The sequence below is a fragment of the Trachurus trachurus genome (genome assembly GCF_905171665.1).
Source record: "Trachurus trachurus genome assembly, chromosome: 10".
In the NCBI taxonomy this organism is placed as follows: Eukaryota; Metazoa; Chordata; class Actinopteri; order Carangiformes; family Carangidae; genus Trachurus; species Trachurus trachurus.
Genome location: NC_139894.1, coordinates 13,169,621 through 13,183,862, shown reverse-complemented (window position 1 = coordinate 13,183,862; position 14,242 = coordinate 13,169,621). Strand labels below are relative to the sequence as shown.

The 14,242-nt window shown below is 40.9% G+C and overlaps 1 protein-coding gene across 4 annotated transcripts in view; it reads right to left on the bottom strand.

Moving 5' to 3' along the window:
- The window catches only part of enox2 (ecto-NOX disulfide-thiol exchanger 2), a 184,864-nt gene that overhangs the window by 35,929 nt on the left and 134,693 nt on the right, over window positions 1–14,242 (bottom strand). For all 4 annotated transcript variants that reach the window (XM_083980582.1, XM_083980583.1, XM_083980584.1 and 1 more), the window contains one exon: window positions 5,854–6,009. In XM_083980582.1, coding sequence (XP_083836708.1) covers window positions 5,854–6,009 — 156 coding nt within the window. The remainder of the gene's footprint in view (window positions 1–5,853; window positions 6,010–14,242) is intronic.

The window sequence follows — 14,242 nt, the reverse complement described above, 5'->3', positions numbered from 1 at the left end:
TACATTCAGCTGATGTCTTTTGGGCTCCTGCAAAGAAGCCTCCTGTAATAGTGAGGGGTGGGTGAAAACATTTGAATGGGAAGACCACTTTCAAAGAAGCTTAAAGCCCTGGTTGGGAGCAGTAATAAACAACCCATTATTAATGGTTAGAGTGCTGCTTCAGTGTAATAAGTGAATGGCAAATAAATGCCACAGACAGATTATGAGACAATGGGCTGCTGGACACAGACATGTAGGAGAAAGTCATTTTGCATTGTTACTGCGTGTGTCTCTTTCGGGTCCATTTTCATATGTCTGGTCATTTTTAATCTCTTTTTGGTTATTTTGCATCTGTTCATGATTTTGTTATTTAAAATACAATAAATACATAATGTCATACAATATTTGAAAGCCTCCGTGAACAAGTCCAAGCGACTGGATTTTTATGCAAATAAAAATAAGCACATGAACCTGAGGCAGAGACGCGCAGGGTGAGGGATGGAGGGAGCAGCTTTTTGCAGATTGCTCATAACGTGTAGGTGCCAGACAGAGTGTAAAAAATAATATTTGTCCAAACTCTAACGCCTTATGTGTGTGGCCACTTCAAGCAATTACGAGACAAAGACTTCAAGGCTGTTCATTTTAGAAATGCAGACAGAGAGACTGAGGCGAGGAGGAGGAGAGAGAAGATGCAGAGCCAAAACAGAAGAAAAAAGAGCAACGAAACAGAATATAACGTTGACATTGACAGGTTATGATTCTAATATTTTCTCCAACTTATTTCTACATACTGGCCATAAAAACATTAGAAAGAACTAATTAAATATGAAATATTTATATAAAAACACACACATCCCACAAACTACCTCAAAAATAGAATCTGTTGTATTGAACTGAATAATAAATACAGTTCCTACTGCATACTTGTATGTTTTAAATCTTGACTGTCTTCTTGTATGTTTACTGACCTATTTGCTTTTATTTTGACATTAAACCTCAGAGCAATATTGAAGCCACTGTAACGCAAACACATGGTCTTGACTGCGCGTCCAGCCGGTCCCAGAGGCCCGCTGTCTGGGCGACCACCCACTGGTCTGTTTCTCCAACACAAGTCATCACCATCCATCACCTCGACTGGGCTAAGCACCTTTTTATAGTGGGAGGCGCAGCTACAGGGAGGAGGCTTCAAGCCTTCAACCCTCTGAGGACTGTTACTGGGAAGATAAACTACGTTTACATGCACTCAAGTGAACACGTTTAGTGCATCACCAACACACAAACAAACATCAGCATTAACCTGTACACATGAAGATGTATCACAGTGAGAAAGAGACCCTGGTATTAACATGTTCTAAAACACTAGGACGCTGCATCTTTGTCTACTGCTCAGTTGTTTTGAGCGTCTTGGATGACGGATGTATTTTGATTCTTTTTTAATTCATGTTATCCTGTTGTTTTCCTGAGTTTTATTTATTCATGGAAAACTATTTTTAAAAGATTCTTCATTCATAAGAAGAGAATTTAAAAAAACATCATTTAATTATTTAGCACAAAGAAAAGAGGGGAAAAAACTCTTAACATTACTTTAAGATACACTTCTTCATTCAGATTTAATGGAGTGTGTACTGTGTGGTACTAACGTACTATTAGTATCCTCAAAGCTCGCAAGGAGTACACTTCACCTTCCCCTTAGAGGCAATTATCTCAGACTGTCTTACAGAAGTTTGAAAGAGAGGGTAGGGTACGAGAGGTAGACAACAGAGTTTGATGTCCAATTTAAAAATCAGAGTAAGTCAACAGGTCAAATCGTTGAGTGCTGCCCTGGCAAACCATTCAGAAGAGAAAAAAATAAGACATTATACCAACTCCGCAGCAGCAAAGTGAGCAGGAAGAAGTGACAAATGTGAAGTAGATGAACAAGTAAAGAGATAAAGCAGTGTTGGGACTGAATAGAGAGGTATATTGACTCAAGAAAAAAAGAGAAGGTTGCAAAGAGAAAAGCACTTCGCAACTACAGTGACCATTGATTCATTGTTTGAGTCACTCTGAAGCATTCAGCCATTATGAACATGTTACAGCCCAAACAACTGACACGTGAATCCAGAAAATAATCACATTAATCAATACTGAAATTGTCATAGCTCTCAATATAACTAATGCAAAATAATAAAATAACTAATACATTATATACATTATAACAACTCCCGGATCAATGCTTCCATTTACAGTACACACTGCAGAACAACAATTAATAAATAGAGGATAGAAATAAACATCATCTTTTGTTGCAGGTCTAAGAACCCATGCAGAGTTTTTTTTTCCATTTCTTGACACTTTTGTCCACCAACATCTTTGCATCCAATAGGCAGCACGGTTGACAGCACGCAGTGTGAAATGACGATACGCCTCAATCATCATCTCCTCCTCCCGTTCCCCAAATCAGCCCTATATATCATCCTCGGAGGTGACACAGCTTTAGTGAGACATATGCTACAACCTGCAACAATCTTCAGCAATAACACTTTTAGCTACTACTTTTTCCTTTCAGCGCTTCCCTGCCATCTTTTTTTTTGATGTGAAAAGCCTGGTTGACACTTTTTATGCTCATTTCCAGAAATTTCAAAAGAAATTTCACCTAAAATGTGACAGTATTTGGCAGCTGCTACGTATGTGTGTTTTCAGTGAAGTGACTGCATGTTTCTTTTTGCCACGAGCGGAAAAAGCCCAATACAGTATCAGTTTTTTATCCAACTAACAATTTTCCCACCACTTTCTCTAGCTCTAGGTTTCCAAACATATCTCAGGTGTCCTCCTCTCCAGCCATGTCCTCTGGCTCCCTTAGGGGAACTTGAGGCCTTTCAGTCAAGGGGGGCTTTATGCACTCTACAGTATCTTACGGGTCTCACATGATCAGAATACCTCCACAGGGGAGGCGGCCAGGAAGTGTCTTGAACAGGTGGCCGATTCACCTCAACCGCCTCCTTTCAGTGTAAAAAGAGCAACAGTTCTCATCTGAGCTCCTTCTGGATAGAAAAGCTTCACCTCCTAAGGATTAACCTAAAATATAATACTTAGGCAGCTTGAAGCATCACTGTCGGTCTTCCACTCACTCCCCGTAAGTAAAAGCCCTTGATTATGGTTCTGGGTAGATCGGATCGTAAATAGATAAGTAGTGGGTTGCACCAGGGTTTGGATCTCATGCTCCCATCTTTAAAGGCGTTATCTTTCATTTTTGCATCGCATTTTGATAACATTTTCAGGGTGGTGACAGACAGTTAAAAAAAAAAAACATAGATCAAAAGTGGTGCAGCAGAGCTGGAGGCAGACTTTGTGTAACTCCCTCTGGAGCCATAAAAGACTTTCTCAACAGACTGAAGAGCGGATCAGTGACATTTCCCTTGAACCTCATTTGTGAAGGAGACCTTGAGATACACGGACTCCTTCTCTTGGGGCAGCAACTTTCTCCCAAACTTTCACAGATTTGAAGGTGCCGACTCTCCTCCCAGACTTTTCACAAATAGCTGCAAACCACCTCGGTGCACGCTGAAGGTCGCAGTCAAACTGAGACAAGAGGACAACATTACTGACACCCAGCAGAAATGCGATCCAGAGGTACTCGCGGTTCAGCGTGGAGACTGTCCATGAAAATTAGAGCTAGTGGTAAGCCACAACCTTCCCAGACACAGCAATTCATATAAGCCTTTGAATTTCAGGCCCCCCTCGGTTGGCACCAATTTGCCTTGAGAGATGCTAACAGGAGCTGCTGGCCTCGACAAAACAACTCGAGGATCACAGATGCACACAGTCCGCCGTGTTGAGGGAGCAACTCTCTTGAGTGCAAAACTCATCACTGTTGGTTTCTAACAGACTTGACTTTCATGAGCAGAATCAAGCCTAGAAAGTTTTCCCCAGATGTCGGCCTATTCAAAAAAACCTTGGCTTAGAGATTAACCGGTGACAGGCAAAGAGATCTTAAGAAGAGATGGGGATCAAAAGAGCGAGTTAAGAGTAACTGGGACAGAGCGGGCAGAGAGGCAAGAAAGTAGAAAGTCAGAAAGGTCCATAATTAAGCGCTGTGTCCATGCATTACCGAGGACTGAACCACAACAGACTTTTGGAGGCACAAACAACACGAGTTTTAACCAAAAACTTCAATTTTACACTTCATGCAGACTCATCAGGCCACAGCGGAGAAAACAATTCTACTTCTGTCACAGAGTGATCGTGACGGGTTTCCAAGTTGTTGGGTAATTTCGCGACTAGCTGATCCCGCTCTGAGCCTCAGGGTTTATACGTGTCCCTGGCATAAAGCACCTAGTTCATTTCGCTGTGTTTGCCCCTGAGCGCTATATATTCCTGAGTTCAGTTGAACTTTTAATCAGCCTTTCTTCCTGTACCCTGCTGTGACAGCGACGCTTGATACTGAGCAATAATGCAGAGACAAGGTATACAAGCAAACCTGTAAAACAGCTTCATAGGTGTGGTAAAGAAGAACAAAAAAACTGCCAATGACAAGAGTGTGGTGTGATTCTGTGACAGGATTATAACCTCCCAAGAGGCAAAACAATGTGGAGATTTTTGTTTGAGTTCACCTTGAAGATGACATGTTATACTTGTGTGAGAGAGAAGATACCGTGTTGAGACTTTTCTGTTGCAATCTGAAATCTGAAAAGCAAAAGGTGAGATCACATCCCTGCTGACTTCTTTTCTACTTCTGGATAATTGGATGGTGAAGGTGAGATAGCTATAATTAACAGCTGGTTCACACCTCCAGTCAGATTATACAAAGTGAGAGGCAAATTTCCACACTGCGCTGTGCACTCGAGAAAATTAAGGAGTGATTGAAATTGGGTATAGTTTATCAAATGTGTTCAAATCAAGGGGGTGCCACTTTTGACAGTTTATAAACCCACTTATGGGGTGGGCAAAAATATCGATATGGCATATTGCGATACTTTATACCGCAATACGATATCGATATTCAATATTTAAATATCGATTTTTTTTTCAAATAATAAATCATGTTTCAGACGTAAATCCAGTACGACTTCCGCACCTCTGCTCCGCGAGGTGTCACTGTACTGCTACCTCAGACAGTGTGTTGTACATGCAAATATGTTGTTGTAACTTGCACTTGTATAAAATGGCATGGATAATTTGAATTGCATTGTTTTGACTCAGTTTGTCCCATGAATTATCACTATCGTCTGATGTACATACAACTCGGATTTTAAGATGCATAATGCCTTTTACATTTTTCAGTGAACTATGTAGAATATCGCAATACATCGCGATATATCGCAATATATCGCAAAATTTGGATATCGCAATATCGTCATCGTATCGTGACTCAAGTATTGTGATGCGTATCGTATCGTGAGGTCCTTGGCAATACCCACCCCTACCCACTTATGAATCATTTACTGACAGATTAATCAATAATAAGAAATAGGTGCAAGAATTACACACTGCAAACTATATGTCCAGTATATTCATTTGTGTTTATTTATTTATTTTATTTTATGTTATTGTCCCATTATTGTATGTACTGGTCTGCGTTTTTAATTGTCTGGATGAACGAGAGACACCTGAATTTCCCTACTGGGATTAATAAATGATCTATCTATCTATCTATCTATCTATCTATCTATCTATCTATCTATCTATCTATCTATCTATCTATCTATCGTATAAGAACTCCATAAGCTGAGGAGGGTCATGAGATATGACAGAGCTTTTTTTTTGTTAAGCTGTCATAAGATGTTACGTAATCAGAGACCTTTAAAAGTGTGATTCTCTTACAGTGGTAGAAGAAAAGGTGGGGGCAGAGGTGGCGGTGGTGGAGGATTAGTATGATATACAGTAATGGCTTACTGGGGTTCGGTGGGAACAGGGTGCAGGTCTTGCAGTGGATGATCTCCTTGATGGTCGGTATATCCTGGGAGAGCGGTGCGGGCACGATGCCGAGGCCGGGCATCATGGGGTTCATGGGGGTAATTCCTGCCATCATGCTGAGGTTGGGGTCGAAATCTGAGGGTATAGGGAGAGAAATATGAATGAGATGAGAAAGATGTAACACCGACAGTAACATCAAAAAGACAAGACTTTTTTGGACAGGTGTCACGTCAGTCCATAAAGTTTCCATTTCCCATTGCGCGCTTACGTCCTCGGTGACGGTTCTGCCGACACCGGTGACACACAAGCAGCAAGTACATAATGGAAAACACACAGCCATTCATGAATAAATCATCTTGTAAACAACATGCATATTTTACAAATTTTTTATCGACTCACTCTCTGTCACTCCTGCTGTTTGAGTGATGACCCTATAGATAATGTACACAGTTGCGTTGAAAACCTAAGCTTTATTTACAATATTGACATGCACTGCAGCTGGGAAAATATGCATACACACCCACACACACACACACACAGACACATATATACACACACAAGCCCTGGCATCCTCAGCCACCACATGTGCTTTTATGTGCACTAGCGTCCCGCTATGGAGCTTTTTGAAATGGAAATGACACTGGCCTCCGGTATGTGCCTCGGCGTCACCTGCAGAGGATTTGGAGTTGACAATTATGCCGCAGGGTGCGCGATGTTTATGCACCTGTGTATGTGTATGTGCATGCAGGAGCACCGCACGCTAAAACAAATCCTTCACTAGAGATTATACACACACCGTAATATACTAGACATGTAACAAAATCAATCTGACACGCGGGCTAAAAAACAATTTTAGAGACGGTGCTATTTGCTGACTGTGACAGATGATGAGATGAGAATCATGAAATGTAGAAACAAACAAGTAACATAATGAGTAAGGGAGGAGAATGTGAGAGTTCAGAGTTCAATACTTAGATTTCCTTTGGTTTATCCCACTTTTCTTTCTTTCTTTCTTTCTTTCTTTCTTTCTTTCTTTCTTTCTTTCTTTCTTTCTTTCTTCTTTTTTTTTTTATTGATCGTAAGTATGCAGATGTGATCCCCTGGTATCGGTACAGTGGCAGCAGATGCCTGGAGTGTGGAACCTCTTTAGTGTCAAACATAAAATTCAACATGATACATGATGGAAAAGTACTGAAAACTCACTTCTGAACTCAACATACTGTATATTGAGATTCACAATGTCCAAAAGGGTTAATTTGATGTTTTAGATTCAACTTTTTTTTTTTTTATTGTGACTTAAAATTGTTATGCCTTTAAATAAAAATGCATGGCCACATTACAATAGCAATAAGAGGAAGAACTATTCCCCTCACCAACAGAGAATGGCATCAGCAAAACTTATGTGGGCTCCATTTCAGCTGCGACAGTTTTGATCTTCAGTAGCAATATCCAGTGAAGGACAAATAATATTTACTGTTCTACAGTATACACCATTACCGGGAAATAGATAGCACGTTTCCCCATAAGTGATTTCCTCTAAATCTACTGTAAGAGCGAAAATGGATGAATTAAATGACACTCAGTGAAGGTGAATCAAGAAATATGCACATTACAGAAGACTTGCAATAGGTCCCTGGAGCAGGAGAGGCTGTAATAAATATGGTGGACTGATAAAACAACGGGCTAGAGGACAAAAATGAGGAAAGAGAGACAGAGGATAGATAGAGAGAGAAGAAAACAAACCAAAAAGAAAGTGAGCCAGGTGAACTACATTAAAAGGAAGATGGATGGAAAATATAGGACTATTGATGACCTCACCATCAGTCTCTAACTAAGAATCAGAGTGAGAGGAAACAGGTGATAAGAGGGTCCCGAGTTGCCTGGCGATTGATGACTTTTTCTGCACGTTAAGGTGAAGGAAAGGAAGATGGATAACAGGAGGGATGATAAAAAAAAAAAAACAGGGTGGAGGTTGGTGCAATAGCCAGCCTGAATACCAAACACGGCATATTAGAGAGGACTGAGGAAACAAAACGTAGTATAAACCAAGACTAAATGCAGTGTTGTGGGAGGTTGCCCTACAGGCAAAAACATTGTAAAAATATCTTGGAAATAATATTTCTGGAGATGATGCTCATTTTTTCTGCCAAGCCGATGCTCCACTGTTTCAGGGGTAGAATAAGGAAACATGCTTATGAGTTCATATGTTGTATATTGGCCCAAAGGAAACTAGATTTCTGCTCTTATAGAGGGCACGATCTGGTTACATCAGGGCACGGCTGGTATAATTTCACTGCAGTGCAGCTCGCAGTCCCTCAGTATTTATCCTCACTCATTAAGAGCCTGAAAACTGAAGCAAGCATGTAGCACAACTGTGTGTAATAAAGCAGATTATTTACTTCTTCCTAAGCATTTCCAGCCACAGCAGAGTTTTCTCATCTTCATTTTTTCGACAGTGTAGCCGGAGGACATGTTTTTATCACCGACATACCATTATTTCCTCCCTCCTTCATTGTTACCCATTACTGTGTTGGCTGTAAGCAGGCACAGATGAACATGCAGATCACACTGGCGCTTTTCATCCAATGTATATGTATTTATGCAGTTTTCTAAGGGATTTCGCTGTTATGTTGCAGATTTAAATGTATTTTGTGTTGTTTCAGTTATTTATTACAGCACATTTTGCATATGAAAACGCGTAGAGGTGGATTTGACTGCTCATGCTGTGGTGTGAGCCAGAGTTTCAGGAAAAAAACAACAACAACAACCTCCCATCATTTTGTGCCTGTAACAGCTGCAGAGAACAAAATCTCAAAGTTATGAACGTGCAAGGTGCAAGGGGTTTGGATGTTAGAGAGAACTGACTTATATTAATTAACTTTTCATTTCTTTCCCATTTTATCCTCTTATAGAAAAAGTGTTTAACTTGCTCTAATACTCCTGTCATGGTAGCTTACTTCAATAAGCTGCATTTACTGTAATGGCAGTGTCCTACCTGGGTCATTTGTTGCCTGTCACCATCTATTTCTTTATTCTCTGTAGTGTAAACCATCACAGTGTAACTGCCATAGAGAAAAGGCTTTAAAATAAAGCCAGGCCGTGGTCCAACAGCAACATTAAGGGGGATCGATAAGATTTTAAAATCAATCCTAAATCACATTTGTAGCCGATCATTTGAAGGTAGAATGAGGTTAATAAAGAGTTGATGCCACCGAGCACTGGGCTACACTTTCATAAAAATAACAGAACAAGCTGTCAGGCAGATCCATTCACTAACCACTGCTCGTAACGCTACAGGGATGAGTGGATGAGTGTGTCATTGTAGTACTGTACATCACACTTAGATTTACCCGTACTTCTCAACATTGCAAACATTTTGTATTTATTCTGAGTATAATAGCGACTGTCAGTGTCTGGTCAGAGATTCCCTCTATTATGTGTCATGTATTTGGAGTAGTGCACTATTGATGTTGTTGACTTATGTGGCCTAAATGGTCTGTTTATTGATTTGTTGAGAGACATTTCAGAGAAATCTAATTTCTGAAAGTGAAAAGTAACAATAACATCAAGCTTTGTTACGAAAGTCAATTCTGAGACCATAACCTGCTTTTCTCAATCAGCTGTGGTGACAAACTGAATCTATGGAAACTGGACAGTTGATCAGACAACTGATATTTGATAAACAAAAAGGAAAAAGTTAAAACATTTTCTTGAACCAGCCAAAAATAGATTTTACAGAAGCTGTGTTGGCGTCATAAATGTAATGTTTTCTGACAGTTTAATATGAAATGGTGTGTTATGTTGTGCTATTTCCTCAGGTTTTGATACTTTTGGACAGCACGACTTTTACTTGCAATCTAGGATTGTGCTCTTCTTTTATGCTAATAAAATAAGCATCTTCAGATTTTGGACTCTTGCCTTGCACAAAACAAGCAAATTCAAGCAAATCACTGAGAGCTTTGGCAAACTGTGGGGGTTTGGGGAATTTCTCAGTATTCAACACTTTTTTTTTTTTTTTTTTTTACAAACAAAACAATTCCTGTAATCAAGAAAAGAATGGGCAAACAACATGATCATGAAAATAACTGTTTGTTACATTGCTAACTACAGAAACTTACAGTTTCTCTCAAAAGCTCATTGGTGTAGAACACCTTCAGAAAACATAGATGGATTTGGACCAGTCTTTGTCTCTGTCTCTCCAATCTGGACAATTCTGCTTTTGCATTTTGTATTTCAACTTTTAACAATTTAAAAAAAGGTACACACTGTGTTTTTAGACAGAATTTCCTTTTTGCAATCTTTTCAAAAGGAAAATAATACATTATGCATACAGTATTTAACAGTTCAGCTGAGATACAGCCTATACTCTGCGCCAATATGCGGTGCACGCAATGATAGAGCAGAGCAGGTCTTTTTGACTCGGTAGAAACTCCACTGAGACACTTTGAGAGCGCGCGGGTCCTCTAGAAGAAGAACAACAAAAGGAACCTGGGGCTGGGTCCTCCCACACATGAGCCGTGATGTGATCCTTTTCACTGTGCCTCTCTGTGAGCTTTGGTCTCTATTCCCTCTCATGTTGGAAAAGCTGAAATTCACAAACATCTCCCCGCTAACACCTCTTCCTTGTACAGTTACACACATGGCTGCACATACAGTACACACATGATAACGCAAAGGTTATTGCCCACAGTCTTCCCCCCTCTCCCTCTCATTCTTCTCTATCACATACTTGTGATGTTAAACAATGCATTTCCTGGGGGTTTGTTCAAAGTAATGACATTTGGAGCTGCCCATCAATCAGGAGGACCAGAGAGATTTAAAAATTTAAAAAAGACATTTTGATTGTGAGAAGCTCCTGGTTCATTAATGTCGTCCTCCTCTCCCCGACGCCTTCTTTCTCCTCACTGACTCCTGGGGTAAACGTCGCTTCTAGCAGTCAGCGGCGCGTTGGGGTGGCGGGGTGGGGGTTGGAGGGACGTAGGCAGTTGCTGTGAGGCATGCTGGATAATATTCTCTAATGAGGCGAGCTAGCCACGCCACCTGGAACCAAACCAGTGGCTGAAATCTGTCTCACTCAAACTCTGCCAAGAGTCGCCTGCTTTGCATTTTCATACGAAGATCTCCCGACTTCATTTCTCTTAGAAGAACATTTATCCACCTGCAGGATACAAAATAATAATAAAAAAAAACCTTCCAGTTTATAAAAAAAGTGATCTCATCTCCCTGTTCCTCCGGCATCTAAATAAGAATCAGATTCTTTATGTTTCCTTTCCAAAAAATCCATCTCCTTTATCTGACACCACCATACTTAAATATCTAAACCACAATCTAATACATCTGCCATGGATAGGAACAACTGTCTGAAAGTCCCTCCTCAGTAGACATATAACTACCGCTCTGTTTTTTATTTTAATTATTTACCAGACATACTGTATATCCAAAGTAAGGCAGTCTTTGCCTCACCACTCTGTCCGCCTACACTCCAGCCAAAAACCTCTGGCACTGTACCCAGTGCAGCTCCTGAGCAGTCAGCAGAAAATGACACAGCATCTAGCCCAAGAGTTGGAAAAACGCTTATGGCAAAAAATGTGTGTCATCTAATGTATTTCCTGACATTAGGATGAGCTAATGTGTGAGAATAAGGAGACTCTGTTTCATATTGTGTGTGGGAGCCACTCCTCATTCATATGGGGAGCGTTGCTTTGATGATAGGTTACAGGGAATGACACTGAGTTTTCATATATTCCACCGTGGTTTTGTGTCTGTTGGTGTGTGTACATTGGTGGAGGAGGCTTGTGGCGACCGCAAGGGAAGGGATGAAGATGAGTGGGATGAAGCCGACAGACAAAGGAGTGGTTGTTTATTCAGGGAACGGTCGTCTGTCCCTGGAGCACTGTTTATCTATTCCTCAGGGTGTTTTGAGTTTGTGTGTGTTCAAGCACAAGAATGTGCATCTAAATTAACTCTGATAAACTTGCAAATACAGTACATGTCTATGTCTAAATGTTTTCCTTATGGGGGAGAGTGTGTGTGTGTATGTGTTTGCATGTGTTTGTGTGTGAGGGCAGCTATCATCTTTTCCTCGTTCCACACATACAGTATATGACAAAGAAATGTGATGAAACCAAATGGGCTGATCAAACCCATCATTCCTGGGAATATAGACATCTATTGTTATTAGGGAAGCCCATTACACATGCCTAAGATGTTCCACAGGGCTGGGCTGCGGTGCAGTCACTGGTGAGGCAACACACACACTTAACTCTCAAGGTCAGACGATACAAATAAAATGAGAAAACTAGGCAACAGAAAACACAAAGCATTACTGCAACCGTCCTATCAGTCCTATCACTAAAAGATGGTCCGCTGTGTTGTATTTACATAACATCTATTGCAATTCATTTGATCCTGTCAGAAATGTGTTAATTGGATAATATCTGTATTATTGAAGTCAGTGTTAAAGGTGGCGCTGTACCAGATGACATGACACTTCTAATGTATTTCCACTCCCATTTACATGCATGGAGCTGTCAGGACTCTCAGTACACCACTATTGTGATCTCAGTGCTAAAAACACAGAATTCAATTAACACCTCTATGGCGGTGTAGACAAAAACTGACACCCGACAAAATTAGGTGTATTTTTACTCCCCAGACTTTTTGTCTAAATGTTGTCAGAAAGAAAGCAGACTTCTGGTGTAGTCTTTGGAACGAGTCCAACTCCACAGAGGAGCTGCCTACATGAACCATACAAGTGTCCTGGATAATAAAAACCATCTTGGGAGGTCTGTACGTATTTTCAGAGAAATATTGAGGAGGAACTCTATAGCTGTACATGTGCTTTTGCTTATAGTCTGGACGTGCTAGAGAGAACACTGATGAGGGCTGGGGAAATACGTGGTGAACGCTCCTGGAATAGGATATTCTCTCCCTCTCATGTCAAAGATGTTGAAACCAGATGTTGGTTCCTGCTGTTGCTGCAGCAATTTCTGCTCCGTTCTCAAAGATAACACTATATCTGCAGTTTTCCTCACTGTTCCAGGTTTGAATGTTGCTGACAATTATGACAAGACTCGTCCGTGTTTTGTTCATGACAGGACAGGAGTGTTTACTGTGTTCTCATGAAACAAACAGACACCAACACCGGGAATCCATGCAATCAGCAATGGTGTTATTTGTGATAATCACAAAAACCTAACCGGCTCTGAGCTGAATTTCCCCTGGACTGTTTTTGGTTAGAAAAACAAAACAAATTGTAAAAACCTGGATCATTCACCATCATTTCCTCTGACCTGAGGAAAAACTCCTGCTATCAAATTCTGTGACTTCTCAAATTTTCTACAACCACAGGAAGTCTGTTCTTTGTATAAATAAACAGAGGTCCACCGACCAAACCATTGACATCTTGGGGTTTAGGTACTGTAAAGCCTCAGTAAAACCACTATTCTTCACTTTCCACAGCATCAATGCATTGATTCAACTCTGTATATTCTGCACCATTACTTCACTTCACTGAAATGTATACCGTTCAGTATGCTGATAACAATAAAAGCAGAATCCCAGACTGTAGCTGTAGCTATTATCAGGGCAGAAACACCCAATCAATATGTCCTCCAGAGACACAATGGACCTCACCCCTCTCTGTCACATGTGGGTCAGATTCCTTACACTCAGCTCTGCCCTGACGTCTCACCTTCTGGTCGATACTGTCGGTCATGTGTCCTGCAGGTTCCTGCTCTCCTGGGCTGACGTTTGCCCTGAAAGCTCCTCCCCATCAGACATTTCTCATTTGTTACCAGGACATCTCCGTCGCCTTTTCTCTCCTGAGTCGGAGCCTGAGACTGTCACATAGATTATCCATTTACCCTTCCCCTTAAAGGGATAGTTCAACATTTTGGCAAATTGGCCCATTGCCATAATCGCTATAGTCATAGCAGTAGGTTCATTACCTTTAATTGTAGGTGTAAGCTATTTTCAGTACGGCGGAGCGCAGCAGCTGGCTGCTCAGAGCTACGCTATGGAGGCTAATGGAATTTCTTGGTTTCCCTCATTAAACTCATCAAATTCAACATCCCAAAACTCCACAGCGCTTTTGTAGACAAATTGTGACCTGCACAACCACCACGCTATGAGATAATGACGGAACGATACGAAACGGAGCTGTTTTCGAGGTAAATACAGGGTAAATACGGAGACTGCTTGCTGAAAAACTGTCCCTGAACGCAACGCGCATCAGCGGTTTTGTATGAATTTACCTCGAAAACGGCTCCGTTTCGTATCGTTCCGTCATTATCTCATAGCGTGGTGGTTGTGCAGCTCACAACTTGTCTACAAAAGCGCTGTGGAGTTTTGGGATTTTGTATTTGAT